The 12,988-nt window shown below is 41.9% G+C and overlaps 1 protein-coding gene across 7 annotated transcripts; it reads right to left on the bottom strand.

Moving 5' to 3' along the window:
* Window positions 1–1,170: 1,170 nt before the first annotated feature.
* Window positions 1,171–12,657, bottom strand: eef1db (eukaryotic translation elongation factor 1 delta b (guanine nucleotide exchange protein)). 7 transcript variants are annotated; one of them, XM_030727832.1, is made up of 12 exons: window positions 12,520–12,599; window positions 10,443–10,452; window positions 9,794–9,850; window positions 6,047–7,320; window positions 5,472–5,589; window positions 4,964–5,035; window positions 4,214–4,276; window positions 3,773–3,872; window positions 2,540–2,652; window positions 2,243–2,455; window positions 1,948–2,142; window positions 1,171–1,300 (listed from the first exon to the last, which is right to left on the bottom strand). In XM_030727832.1, exons 4-12 carry the CDS (start codon window positions 7,318–7,320, stop codon window positions 1,262–1,264), a joined length of 2,187 nt encoding a protein of 728 aa, XP_030583692.1. In that variant the 5' UTR covers window positions 9,794–9,850; window positions 10,443–10,452; window positions 12,520–12,599; the 3' UTR covers window positions 1,171–1,261. The 7 variants fall into 7 exon arrangements, with proteins under 7 accessions (XP_030583692.1, XP_030583693.1, XP_030583697.1 ...); XM_030727833.1 differs by lacking the exon at window positions 10,443–10,452 and having other exon boundaries at window positions 12,520–12,597; XM_030727837.1 differs by lacking the exon at window positions 6,047–7,320 and having other exon boundaries at window positions 12,520–12,571.
* Window positions 12,658–12,988: the final 331 nt, after the last annotated feature.

The raw sequence follows: 12,988 nt of genomic DNA, 5'->3' as shown, positions 1-12,988 counted from the left end.
AAGTGACTCGAGCTGCAAACCACGTGCGGCATCTTTGAGTGGCAGATCATCGAGCTGAGGAGGAGAGACTGTAACACACTCAGGACCAGAACCTGATTGCACAGGTGAAGATAATACCCGGGCATCCAAATGTCTCAGTGTCTTTTTTAAAAGATGAGACTTGGGTGGACTTCAGTGTTGAGTACTGTTCTTTCTCTTGCTGCAGGTGTGTCAGTCATTTTGTAGTTCGGCCCTTGACAATCAGCACGCACAACTTTGGGCCTGTGAGGAAGGCCATCTCCGGCCCGACAGAACGGCTGCAGAGCCTGTATCACAGAACTCCAGAGCATCGCCTCTGCAGGTCTGTTACATTCATCCGATTTCTTTCAGCTTCATGTTGACAGCTACAAACTATTGGAGTGAATAATTCCACTCAGTCCCCGTTTGGTTCACTTGCCTGTTTTCACAGTGAAAAATGTTAATGTTCCTACTGTAAACAGCAAGCGTGACTGTCCTGTTAACATGTTGGCACTTTGTGAAAGGACTACGACACAAAAACAGCAAAAGAAGCCTGTGATTCTGCCACGTTTCCCACTTTGGACAACAGAAATTATTTCCTGCAGTGAGAGTTGCAGCTGACACTGAAAGACCACTACATCTGCAGCTTCTCTCTTGCATGTACACACACACACACACACACACCCACCCACACACCCTAATCGGTCTCCTTCCACTTTCAGATTTCTGTCCACTGACTTTGGACTTGCTCCCAGCACACAGGGAGCTCTCTTTAACTGGGATAAACTGAACCGGAGAAATACAGCGTTATCCAGATCACTACTTCGACATAGCTGCTCTTCTTTACATTAGTTGATTTGAAGAAACCAGGCTTCCTGCTTCAGTCTCTGCAGCTCATATTAAAGGATGCATTTGATGCATTATTTGACTCGTCTGCACAAAATGAAGACAGAGATTGATAGAGATGTTTGAGAGCTTGATTTAAACCTAAAGTTTGAACATAACCTGCTTCTAAATATTAATATAGACTTAAAAAAAAATAATGCTAACCATTAAACTTCAGACATTTTTTCCACATTCCTCGAGCGGTAATGAGCCATGCAGGAAGTTTTAAATCTGTTTCTTGAGACTTCTGCCAAAATACTCCAAAGGAGGATGTCACGAGACATTCGGTTCAGTGCAAGAGGTTATTTTATTATTATTAACCGTCGACACAATCAGCAGAGAAACAAGGCATGACAAAGACACAAGGAGAATGACGGGGTCAGATCTTGTTGAATGCTGCTACATCGACACTCTGGACCTGAAATACAGCAAAAAAAAAAAAGTATTTTTAATTAAAAGTGTCCCAGAATAATTCATTAAGCAAACCACCAAAGAGAAATACCTCAGATTATTCTTGTAAAACTGCTCATGTTTTACTTTGTGCCTTTCTGCCTCATGGCGGCAGCAGTGTGGCGACCGTGCCTGCTGAGTTGCCAGTTTGCAGTTAGGTCCACATTTCCTGGCTTCAGCTTGTGCCTCATGTTTTAGCACATTTTCTAAAAGTTCAACAAGACGTCGTTCTTTTATCTTTTTTATTGTTTTTGGGGAGAGAAGATTGTTTTATTTAACAATTCTCAGAAATGACTGGTTTTTCGTTAACATTAACTTTAAAAGAGCCCTAATCCTACCAACAGTTCAATTCAATTTTATTTATACAGCACCAAACAACAGTCAAAATGACATCTCCTCGTCTGCTCTCCTTATTGCTCTTCCCTTTCCCCTCAGTGGTGTGTTCTTCCTAGGGGGACTGTTGAGGTTTTCTCTCTTATTTTGTGGGTCTTTTCCTTGCAGGTTAAAGCACTATATAAATATGAATTCAATCAGCATTTCCTGCGGTGAAGAGTTCTGCAAGCCCAGCCGGTCTATGAGACCTTTACAGAAATTAGTGTACTGCACAGGACTTACGTAATCTTCAAACTTGGTGATCTCCTCCTCCAACATGTCTGTTCCCACTTTGTCGTCCTCGACCACACAAGCGATCTGGAGCTTCTTGATGCCGTAACCAACAGGAACCAGTTTGGACGTCCCCCATAACAGACCGTCGGCCTGCACCGAGCGCACACACTCCTCCAGCTTCGCCATGTCCGTTTCGTCATCCCACTAAAGGAAAACAGGAGGCTTGGAGTCAGTTTGTTTTTCATAATCGAATAATTCAGGCTCGAGAGGGACGCAGTGATAATTTATATCAGTTCAGACTTACAGGCTTGACATCCAATAAGATGGAGGACTTGGCGATAATGGCAGGCTTCTTGGCCTTTTTCTCTGCGTACTCTTTCAATCTCTGTTCTTTGAGTTTCTCTGCCTCTTCATCTTCATCACTACCAAACAGATCGATATCATCGTCATCCTCCTCCTCCTCCTCCTCCTCCTCCTCTTTAACCGGGGTAGTGGTCTTGTGCTGGACAGTAGTGCCCTGAACACCATAAGAAAAACGAATTTATGGATTATGAAAAAAATGAATGCTGAAAGTGCACAAAAGCAGTGTGAATAAACTCACATTTGTGTAGGGGACTGAAGGAGCAGGAGCTGGGCTGACGGCCGCAGGAGACTTCTCCAGAACCGCAACCCGACATTCCAGTTTGGAAAGTGCTGCCCTCAAGTTATCCACCACTAAAGACACAGGAGATAACGGAGGTAAAACACCAGGGGTGTAGAGTTTTTTTTGTGTATGAATGAGGAACACGTGAACCTTAGTACAGAATCGGGTTGTGCGATATTGACAAAAAATATCTCGATATTTTCTGTAATTTTGTCGATAACGAAAATAAACGATATTTTGCATTATTTAAAAATGTGTTTGTAAAATACTTTTAAGACAGGAAATTAACATCCATCCATCTGTTTTTTAGCGAATGACTCCGCTAAAGTTTGCTGAGTGGGTGTTTTGTCAGACCCCTTAGCTGATTTAGGTTTGTCTTGGACAGCGGGCTCCAAAGCTTTTCATATTCCTCAAACTCTGCGCGGTGGTTTGTTCAGAAATGATGGAACAGGTTAATTGTCGAGCCATCTTTAACGGCAGCCGCTTCCTCACAAAGTCTCCAAACTGCCGTCTATTGATCAATGTTCTCTTTTGAAATCTAAACCACCTCCACGCGAGTGAAGATGATCCTCGCCTAAATCTAAGGCGGTGGACCTCGAGGCTGACGATGTCTGAATTTCTTCCCCTGACGCAGTGCGTTCACTCATTTCCAGCTTTAGGTGTGTTGTTTAGGCGGCTATGCTAGCGCACAGTATGGGCACTCTCACTGCGCACGCGCAGCAGCCTGTACTAAAGCATGTTTTTATTGTTGTTTATGTTCAGTAGCATACTCGATAACATCAGCTAGCGCATTGTTGACAAAGCAATTAAGATATTATCGTAGACGATATATATCACACACCCCAGTACAGAAATGACCAAGCACCGAGAGAGAGAGTTAAGACAATCATTTAACATTAAAATCAAATTTAGATCAGGAGTTCATCATCATCATTTACTTTTCTGTATTTTAAGTTCCTCAGCTCTGTAGGTCTGCTAGACTGGTGCCTGGATTTTCAGTTGCAGAGGTTGTTGATTAGAAATAAAAATGTAATGAATGACATTTTATTCAAGTACATTAAAAAAGTCTTCTCAAAGTCATCTGATCATTGTTAGCCGCAGCTCTAATAATACCAAAACAGTGACTAAAGACACTAAAATAGCTCAGATGCACGTAAAGAAGCATTTGACCCAAGCTGAAAACAAACCCACCTTTGTGTAAGCTCTGGTTTTCCAGCTCCAGGCTCTTAATGCGGGAAATGAATTCTCCGTGATCAGCTGTGCTGCTTCCGATGCTGCTGCTGCCTGTGCTCTGCACGGCGTAGACACAAACGGAAAGGGATCAATACAGTTTAATGAGAGCGACATCTGAGAGAAGACGTGGAATATTAGTCTCTTCATCAAACTGGGCTATTAGGCAGAACACCCATATGTGAAAACACAGCAGACTGCAGTCTCAGCCAGACAGCAACAGCATAAATATGGGAGCAGTATACAGACCCCAGTAGAAATATTTGGGTGATTGTGTCTGCATTGGAAACTGCAAACAAAAAAGGCATCTGCAAGCTGACGTATTCAGATCAGAGTGTGGTTTTCAACAAAGTCCACTGACAGCAGTGCTTCCAGTGACACACAAGGTTTGGAGGCACTTACAAGCTGAGAATGTTGGCTTATGGGAGGCTGACCAGACCCTCTGTTACACAGTGTAGTCTTCAGCTGGCAGGGGGGCGGGGGGGGTTTCAGGTATGAAGAAGGAGGGGGGGAATGAGGAGAAGGGAAGGAGCAGGATTTAATAAAGTTCATGCCAAAAGGAGAGCAAATGAGGAGCACAGAACAGAAAGCAATTGGAGCAACCATGGGAAGAAGACAGAGCTCGAAGGTTATGGAAGAGATCGGACTACAAGCGGATGTTTGTACAAAAAAAATAATAAATTTCTATCTTGGAGCCTTCAGATAAGCACCAACTCAGTCAAAATGTCCTCCAACAGTTAGTTTAATCCAAGGAAAAAGAAGCTAGGAAAGGTCAGAGAAAGGAGGGCAAGTAGCTCCACATATATTTGACTGTCAGCATAAAACATTAGCACTATAGCTATGTTATTGTATTATAAGTTAAAACATAAATTTTGTGCGCTATGCTGGGCTCAGACTGCACTGTATTTCTTTCTGATAAGATGGTCACTGTGCCTGATGTGTAGTCTGATTTGGGAATTATGTGAATATTGAGGCTGATATTAGATTGTTGATATTTTGGAATAACTTGAAATCATTTTATTTTTACAAACTTCCAATTTAAAATCGGGTTTAAGTAAAAAAAAAAAAAAAAAAAAAGAAAGATGCTACTCAAGCTACAGACATGGGAATTAATGTGAAATAGGTTCATACAGCACCTTTAATGGTACTTACCCCTGCAAGAGACTTTTGGATGTTTTCCCGGGCACGAGCAATATCCTGCAGGATGGTGTTGGCACCAACATTCTTAAAGAAAATGAAAAGTTGTCAGCTTTGTTTTTGTGAAGGGAGCAGCGCCTCCACAATTAGTTCATTATAGTCCTCAAGCGACCTTCTAAAGATTTGATTGTCCTTGTTTGACTAGTTTGATGCAAACATGGCTGTTTTTTATATTTACTTTCAAGCAAACATCCAGCGCTAAAAAATGAAACACCACTTACTTCAAATTCAGACTGTGGGAATAGTACCTTTATAAATATCTGTATTTTGGACCAAATACCTCGATGTCTAATAAAGCACAGCATAAACGAGAATATTTGATGTAGTGTTAGAACCTAATCTCTACACAAAGACACTTGAAGATGTAAATCATCCACATTAATATAGCACAGTGGTTTTCATATTAGATGTGAGAACTGAAAGCTTGAAGCTGAAGATTTAACTTGTAGGACAGTGTGGGTACCTTTGTGGTTTGTGGCGAGCCGTTCACGTGCTCATAGAAACGTCTCTCTGCTTCGTCATAGCGCGGTTTGTCAAACCAGATCTTTTCCTGGGCCAGAAAGTCCACTGCACTCATTTTTCTACAGATGGGAAAGCAAGGAAGGGATGTATGAACAGGACACAGGAGGTCAGGGAAAATGAAAAGATAACTATATTAATTTTACTGCTACCACTTATACTTAAAAAAATCGCTCGATATACAGCATAAAATCTGACTTTTCTTTTTATAACTGGCTTACTGTATGTTTTTTAAAGTTATTCTCTCCTCAAACAAACCCCCCCAATTCAACTATACAAATGAGCTTACAAAAAAAAGATGGCAAAACCAAAACAATGGGTCACTGAGGAAAACTGTAAACAAACACAAAGCATAAGGAAAGATTGAACGCAGATGAATGAAAAATAATGGTTTAAAAAAAATAAATAAAAGTCACATTCATGAGGAAAACAAAAGGGAAAAGATTTGATGGACACAAAAAAAGACAAAAGATGAACTGAAACATCTGCAGCTGTTCCCGTCTCCCGGTTTGATCATACTTGTCCCTCTGTGGGGCGGTGGAGGTAACTGACGAGGCTTCTGCTGCTGCTGCCCTGCGATCCTTCTTCAAAGCCTTATTCCCACTGCAACTACGGAAATGGTTCTCAGCAGCGTCATACCGCCACTTGTCCAGCCACACCCGCTCACTGTCTGGATGAAGGAAATAGTGAACTCCTTCATCTGCCGCTTCTTCCTTCTCCGGGTGCTCAGCTGGCTCCTCTTCCTCCTGGATTGGGTGCAGAGCATGAAAGACCTCTGCTTTGCACTGTGGGACCACCCGTGTTTCCTCCACTACCACTTCCTCATTTTCTTCCTCCTCTTCCTCTTCTACGAGGCTTTGAGGGTGGTCGCTACTTCTGGAGGTAGAGGTGCAGCTGGACCGTTTGGTGGAATTGTTACCATACAGGTTTTGGTAAAAGGCTGCTTCAGCACGGTCATAAAGTGGTTTGTCTAGCCACACATCTCTAAGCAGCTCCACCGGGATGCGGGGCAGTCCATTAATCGACTGCCGTGTGGTTGGTGTGATGGCTGCTTGGATGACAGGGGTTGCAGGAGTTGGGGCTAGAGACTGATATCCTTCGTCAGGTGTTCTGGATACAGTGGAGCGGCTGTGAGTAGTTTGGAGGTCCAGAGAGTTTGGAACTGATGGCTGCATTGATTCTTCCACAAAGCGGCGTTCTGCTTGGTCAAAGGTTGTCTTATTTACCCACACTGTTTGTACAACATGGTGGCAGGCCACCTGGTCACCATGATGGCATGATGGTCCAGCGGAAGGTGGAGCCACACTGGATGCAGAGTTTAATCGTTTTCCTGAGGATGGAGGCGACCGGTTTGACTGAGTGGTCGCATTAGAGGAGCTTGCCAGCCAGCACTGGTAGAGGCTCTCTGCCCGCTCGTAGATGCTGCGTTCAAACCACACATTAGTGCACTCAGACTGCAGACCAATCAACCCAGCGAGGTGATCAGACAGCTGCCTGCTTTGTTTGTCTGGTTTCTCCTCATTTTTGAGCCTGTCAACTTTTTCCTCTGGACGGCTCTCGGGATTAGACGAACGTTTCCTGCGGCGACGGCTTTTCCCACTACGCTTTCCTTCTCCATTTAAGCTGCCGCTCTCTGGAGATGATGATGCTGTCTCTCCGTTCCTCTGGTGTGTCTCGGCCTTGTTTCTACAACCCAGCATTGCCTTTGTGGACTGATCCACCTGACAAGGGCTGAGAGGTTGATCGTTCTCTGACTGATCGTCCACAGAGCTCTGGGAATTCTTCTTAGACATCTTTGAGCCGTTGTGGGGACACAGAAAAGAGAACAACAGGTACAGGCTTTTGGGTTAGTAAGAGAGAGACACAAAGGTTTAAAGACACAAAAGGGGTTGATCCATTTTGCACAGTACTCTTAATGAATTATCAAACTTGCGCTTTGTTACAGTGGTGCATTTATGACAACACTACAAAACTAATTCTAAAAATCAGTACCAGAGAAACACAAGCAGCATGCAAAACTCAGAAGAAGCCCATGTAGATATGGGTTGGGCAACTGGACAAAATCCAAAGCAAGTTTTTTTTTTTTTTGGGGGGGGGGGAAGGGGGGGGGTTCATTTTGCTAATTTAACAGCTCCGTAAATAGTTTTTCTGGAATGACTCATTAAACCATCTTTAGCGGTCAAATGTTCTTTGGCTGCTTCCTGGTGTGCAGGAGGTTGCCACAGCAAACAGTTTGGCATATTTGATTTGGAACAGCTTTTTACACTGTGTGCCCTTCCTGACACAATCATCCCAGGGATTTGTGTTGCCTCTGGGTCTTGGACCGGGGCTCTCTTCTGTTAGGTGATTGTGTTAACCACTACACTATGGAGCCTTGGTTCCTGTTGCTGTCAGTTCCTCCATCACGTTTGAGAAAATGCTATATGTAAGGTTTTAATATTCATTTATTTGCATATCAAATCTTCACCTGTTTAGAATGAAATAATTAAATAAACAATAAAAGGAAATAATTAAGCCATAGACAGTGTTTTGGAGCTTAAGAGTAGTCTGCCATATTGGACGTGGTACAACCACCAGTTGCTGGGAAATAACGTGTATTCCCCCATTGATGGCAATGTTTCCTGGAGGTTGCTGGCTGCTGCTGGATGAAATAAGCTGCAAACAAGGTGCTGCACCAAAAACCTCCCAGTGATTGCTTTAATTGCTCGCAGTTGGTTTGGTTGCTTGTAGTTTTTCGCATTTATCTGCAAATACTCGCTAACTACTAGCCCACTGGTAATAAAACTTCAAAGTAAAAGGTGTTCCTAGGAGTTGCAGCTAACACGTTTCAAAAGGCTCAACTTTTACTTTGAAGGAGAATCTTCATTTCTGGTTTGCGTTGCACTTTTCAGTTTCACCACAGCTCAGCATTTGCAGACGAGTCCATCACATCCATTCAAACTATTCAAACTTCAAATGTAGCAATAAGCTAATGACCAAAGCAATCACAAGGAGGTTTTTGCCAACTGGCTGGAGAATATACATTTTCCCCTAGCAACTAGTGGCTGCCAGGGGGTCACGGTCCAGTCTGTAGGCTTGTGTGACAAGGATTTCATAATGGTCACGTCTCTGCAAAACTATGACTAACCCACAGATGCCTGTTGGGTTAGTGAAGTCCTGTGCTAAAACCTCGTCATAGTTTGAGACTGTGAAATAATTTGCTTCTTGACCAACAACTAGATAAGCCTTCTTTCTGACACTTGATTTGGACTTCTTCATTAAATATATGTGGCAGATACACTGTAACTGCAAAGCCTTCTGAAAACCTTATGTCATAACCTGACATTCACCTCCCTAAAAATGTAACTACACACTGGCCCAGCTGCATAGGTGTAAATACTGGGACCAGCATCAGCCACATCGTAGGCTCTACACTGACTCAATGCAGAAGTCTAAACTGAGCTTTACAATGACAACGCTCCGAAAAAGCAAATCAATCCATACCGACTTCAATGGCTGACTTCAGCCAGATAATCTCTCAAGTATTTGTGAGAATATAATTTATGATATAAAAAAATAGTCCTAATTGATTATTATATAAACAATTCATAGAATTTGTAGAAAATATACAATATTGTTACCCAGATACAAGATTCCAGTCACATCACCCAATCCTACTACAGGCAGTGGATGGTTGTCTGATTTTGGAAAACTGAATAATTTTAACATATCTGCCGATACTAATGCAGACTGATGGAATCAAATTTTCATGAATTGTCTAGAATTGGATTTGTCAACCACAGCAGACACCGTATTAATCCTATCAAAACTAGGAAGGTATCCCTGCATATGCCATAACTTCTACATTATTACCATCGTGACTACAGATTCATGAAAACTAGGAAACATCCATTAAACTGACCCTACAATGCACTCTTTTGTTTACAGCTTCCATTATATACTTTACAAACCTTAAACAGCATCACAACACTGAACAAACACAATGACACGAAAGCATGCAAGAAAAGAAAAGGGGGTCATGAGTGTAAAAGAAAAAGATTTATGGATGAATGAAAAGCAACACATGCTCAGGCAAGCAAAAAAATAAAAGAAATACAATAGGTATTTTATTTTAGACATGCACCAAATCATGCATCTTTAAGTTTGAGAATCATACTGCAGTGCAATAAATGCATTCCCTTAATGTTCAGAGCTTAGTAAGACAGTCTGGGAAATCATTTCCTGCTTGATGTTTATAAGATCATCTTATTCAATCTGTTAACTCACCTTCCTCGGTAAATGTGTTGAGCTCAACTAATATCAAAGTCAAATGCTCAACACGTTCTTTTCATCCAGTTAACCGCAAGCCATTGAAAAGAAATTTAACAATCACCACCTTGCAAAATGAATCAAACAATACTGGGGAGACAACAAAAAAACATTTATAAAAGATGGACGTAGATACTGTGACGCCACCCGCTGTTTTCTGAACTCTCGTTTTGAAGCCTGGAGATGAACTTTTCTACCATCGCTATCTTGGTTGCAAGAAACTGGATGTGATGAAGAGGGGCAGGTCTGAATGTGAAACCGCTTGCTATTTGGCTAAAAACTCGTGATTGAAGAGTCGTTAGCCAATGAATAAGTGGAAAATATCATGGATAATTCTCCTGTTTGAAACATTTTAAATCTATTTTACAAAATAGATTTAAAAATGACTGACTAAGACAAACTCAGCAGCGAAGTGTTCAGATGGACTGCTCAAGGACCAGAACGCTTTTTTGCAACCACAGCTATCACCATCTGGAGCCCTTCAGACAAAAATGCAGGTTTATGGCACTTCCGCATTGGCTTCATATTTCCAACCAGGTTACTACGTCCATCTTTCCTTTACTGTGCTCAAAACAAGGTATATGACAGCGTTACAAAGAATACTCACATGTCAAATTCTGAAGGCAAGGTGGGAGGAGACAAGCTATACATTACAGATTTATCTAGAACAATAGCTCAACATGAAAGTCCACCTTCCCGCAGACGTTACACGGTTTCTCTTTTAGTCTTGTATGATGCTCAATGTGGAAAATGCTTTCACTGAAATCCAATATCAGCTTGGATCCATCCAAAAAGCTCAATTTTTCCCCCTTCATCTGCTTTCCTCTCCTCTTCAAATGGAAGCACAGTTCATTTTTCTCTACATTATCAAAAGCGGACATCTGCTGGTGAAGGACCTATCAAAACTCAATCTAATTACAAAATCAAACCAATTAAATACAATGTGGAAAACTCTATCTTTTTTTAAAAGTAACTGCTGACTTGGCTCAACTGCTCTTACTGCTCTTTCCCACTGTTAGGAAGGGAGGTTCATTTTTTTGGTTTCAATTTGTGCTTTAATAAGGAGGAGCTGCACTTACAGCCAGTGTGGTGATTTAAACACTGTATAGTTAGAAGATAATACTGTTGGCATATACAAAAATAAGCACATTGTTCCAACACCACAAAAATACCTCATATAACAGCAGAGCACTGCAGTTTTTAAATTTAGCTTAGTTTCACAGGTATGTGGCAATCCGCCATTACTGCCCAGCAGTGCTTCAGCAGGAGCCTGGTTTTGGATTTCTCAAAGTAGGACGGTACTCACTAAACTACCAGTCAACATTTTTGAACCTGCCTCGACCTGGGTCAGGGTCAGTCACATCAAATAGGAATTCAAATCAAATATTACTCATTCAGTCTTAAAGGGCTTTTGAAAAACTTTCCAATGATACCGAGATTTTAAAAACTGAGGTAGAAATACAGAAATAAAGCAATTACCAACCCCCAGAATCAGAGTGAGCTCATATGATCTATTGTTTTATACACATAATTACTTACAAGGACTGAGCTCATTATGCTTTAATTAACATAACTTCCCTGTTATGTCACTGAAAAGTGATCTTGGTATCATTAGAAAGGTCTTTCTAATGGCATCAGTTTCATTAATGTATCCACTTTCAAAAATGTGCCACATACCTAAGGTTTGTTAATAAAACTCTTTAATAATCCATTTGTTGGGGCCTATTTCGAGCTGTATTTCTGTCAGCAGGGCGTGTGCTGTGTGTTGGATCAACTCCAAATAAACTATAGTGTCAAACCGGGCTGATTTTGATCTCCCAGGATCTGAGTAATACTCAAACCATTTGATTGTTGGGTTTTAGACGATATCCCTGAGAGTCCATAATTTGGAGGAAAAAACTCACCCTAAACACCCTGCTGCAGTATACAGAATGTGCTCTATTGATTGACTCTTTGATGTTGTGCATCTCTGCAGGTCTATATTACTGGTGCAGTTTTATTCAGAAATAATATAATTCCATCAATACCTCCTTCATAAGCTTTGAAAGAGTGGTGGACAGGGATTGGCACAAACAAAAATGATTATATATATATAGATAGATGTGATTTAACAACAAAAACTCATCCCTCCTGCCCTGAAATGTTAAAGGGCTGTACTATTAAATTTAAGACAGCACTTCCACTTAAAGAGACTTGTTTAATATCATGAGAAAAATCCTGTCGTGCCAGATGCTAAACAACAAAAGCAGAGCATCAGCAGGGCTGTCAACTTCCAAAGGTGCGCCCCCTGCTAACCCTAGCCAGCTTTCATCATCTTGAACTGGGTCCTAGCTAGAATGAATTCTGCCAGCAGCCATTTCATTGGGCACCAGAATAAGGCTACTCGTTTTAAAACGTGACAGTAAGGAGTTACTGCTGAATACTGACAAAGACCCAGAAACTGAAGAAGCACAGGCGGTCGCTGAAGCCGGTATCCGGCAGGCGTGACTGTCGCTCTGGGCAGTATTAGCACTAGCACGTTGCTACATCCAGCTAGCATCTCGCTAGCCTCGGATAACCCCGTCCGAGCCCCTGCTCTGATACCCACTAAATATCCACCACTTTCCCCAAAATGTCTGTTAATGACTCCCGCTACTAACAGCCACACGGAAACCTGACTGTCTGTCTGCGTTGAGTTTACTTACTGCTGTGGGGGTTTTTTGTCTTGTCGTTGCGAGGCCGGGCCGGTGGATAAAACGTGTTCCTCCAGTCGTGAATGACAGCGGGAAGGAGGAAGAGGAGGAAGAGGAGAGGAAGCAAGGAGCAGCGGTGACTGTGTGATCTTAGCGGGTGGGGGAGGGGAGGTATGAATCATTAATGTTGCCTCATGTCCTGTGTTAAATGTCATGCACCTTTGATATATGTAAATGTGAATAAATGCATTGTCATTAACACAGGAGTATTTACACCTCACCAAATTAAGGTCACAATTCAATGTAAAGCTACACATTCACTGTTTCCAACCTTTGTCCTGGTATGAGAGGCTTTTACTGTTTATGACACCTTACACTCATCAGTTATTACAAGTCTTTACTCATTTACCCATACTCTGCAGCTGCTGCCTGTGACAAAGACTTCTGACCAATAGTTATTCTCTTAAATCTACTTTCAGAT

This window comes from Archocentrus centrarchus, chromosome 4 (assembly GCF_007364275.1).
Source record: "Archocentrus centrarchus isolate MPI-CPG fArcCen1 chromosome 4, fArcCen1, whole genome shotgun sequence".
Lineage (NCBI taxonomy): Eukaryota > Metazoa > Chordata > Actinopteri > Cichliformes > Cichlidae > Archocentrus > Archocentrus centrarchus.
The sequence above is the reverse complement of the archived record's forward strand: the minus strand, read 5'-3'. Positions and strand labels throughout refer to the sequence as shown.

Coding starts and splice junctions, on each gene's coding strand:
- eef1db (XM_030727831.1), bottom strand. Junction 5,590..6,046: donor ACCGCCCCACAGAGGGACAA/GTATGATCAAAC, acceptor TCCCATCTGTAG/AAAAATGAGTGCAGTGGACT. Junction 3,873..4,213: donor TAAGCCAACATTCTCAGCTT/GTAAGTGCCTCC, acceptor TACGCCGTGCAG/AGCACAGGCAGCAGCAGCAT.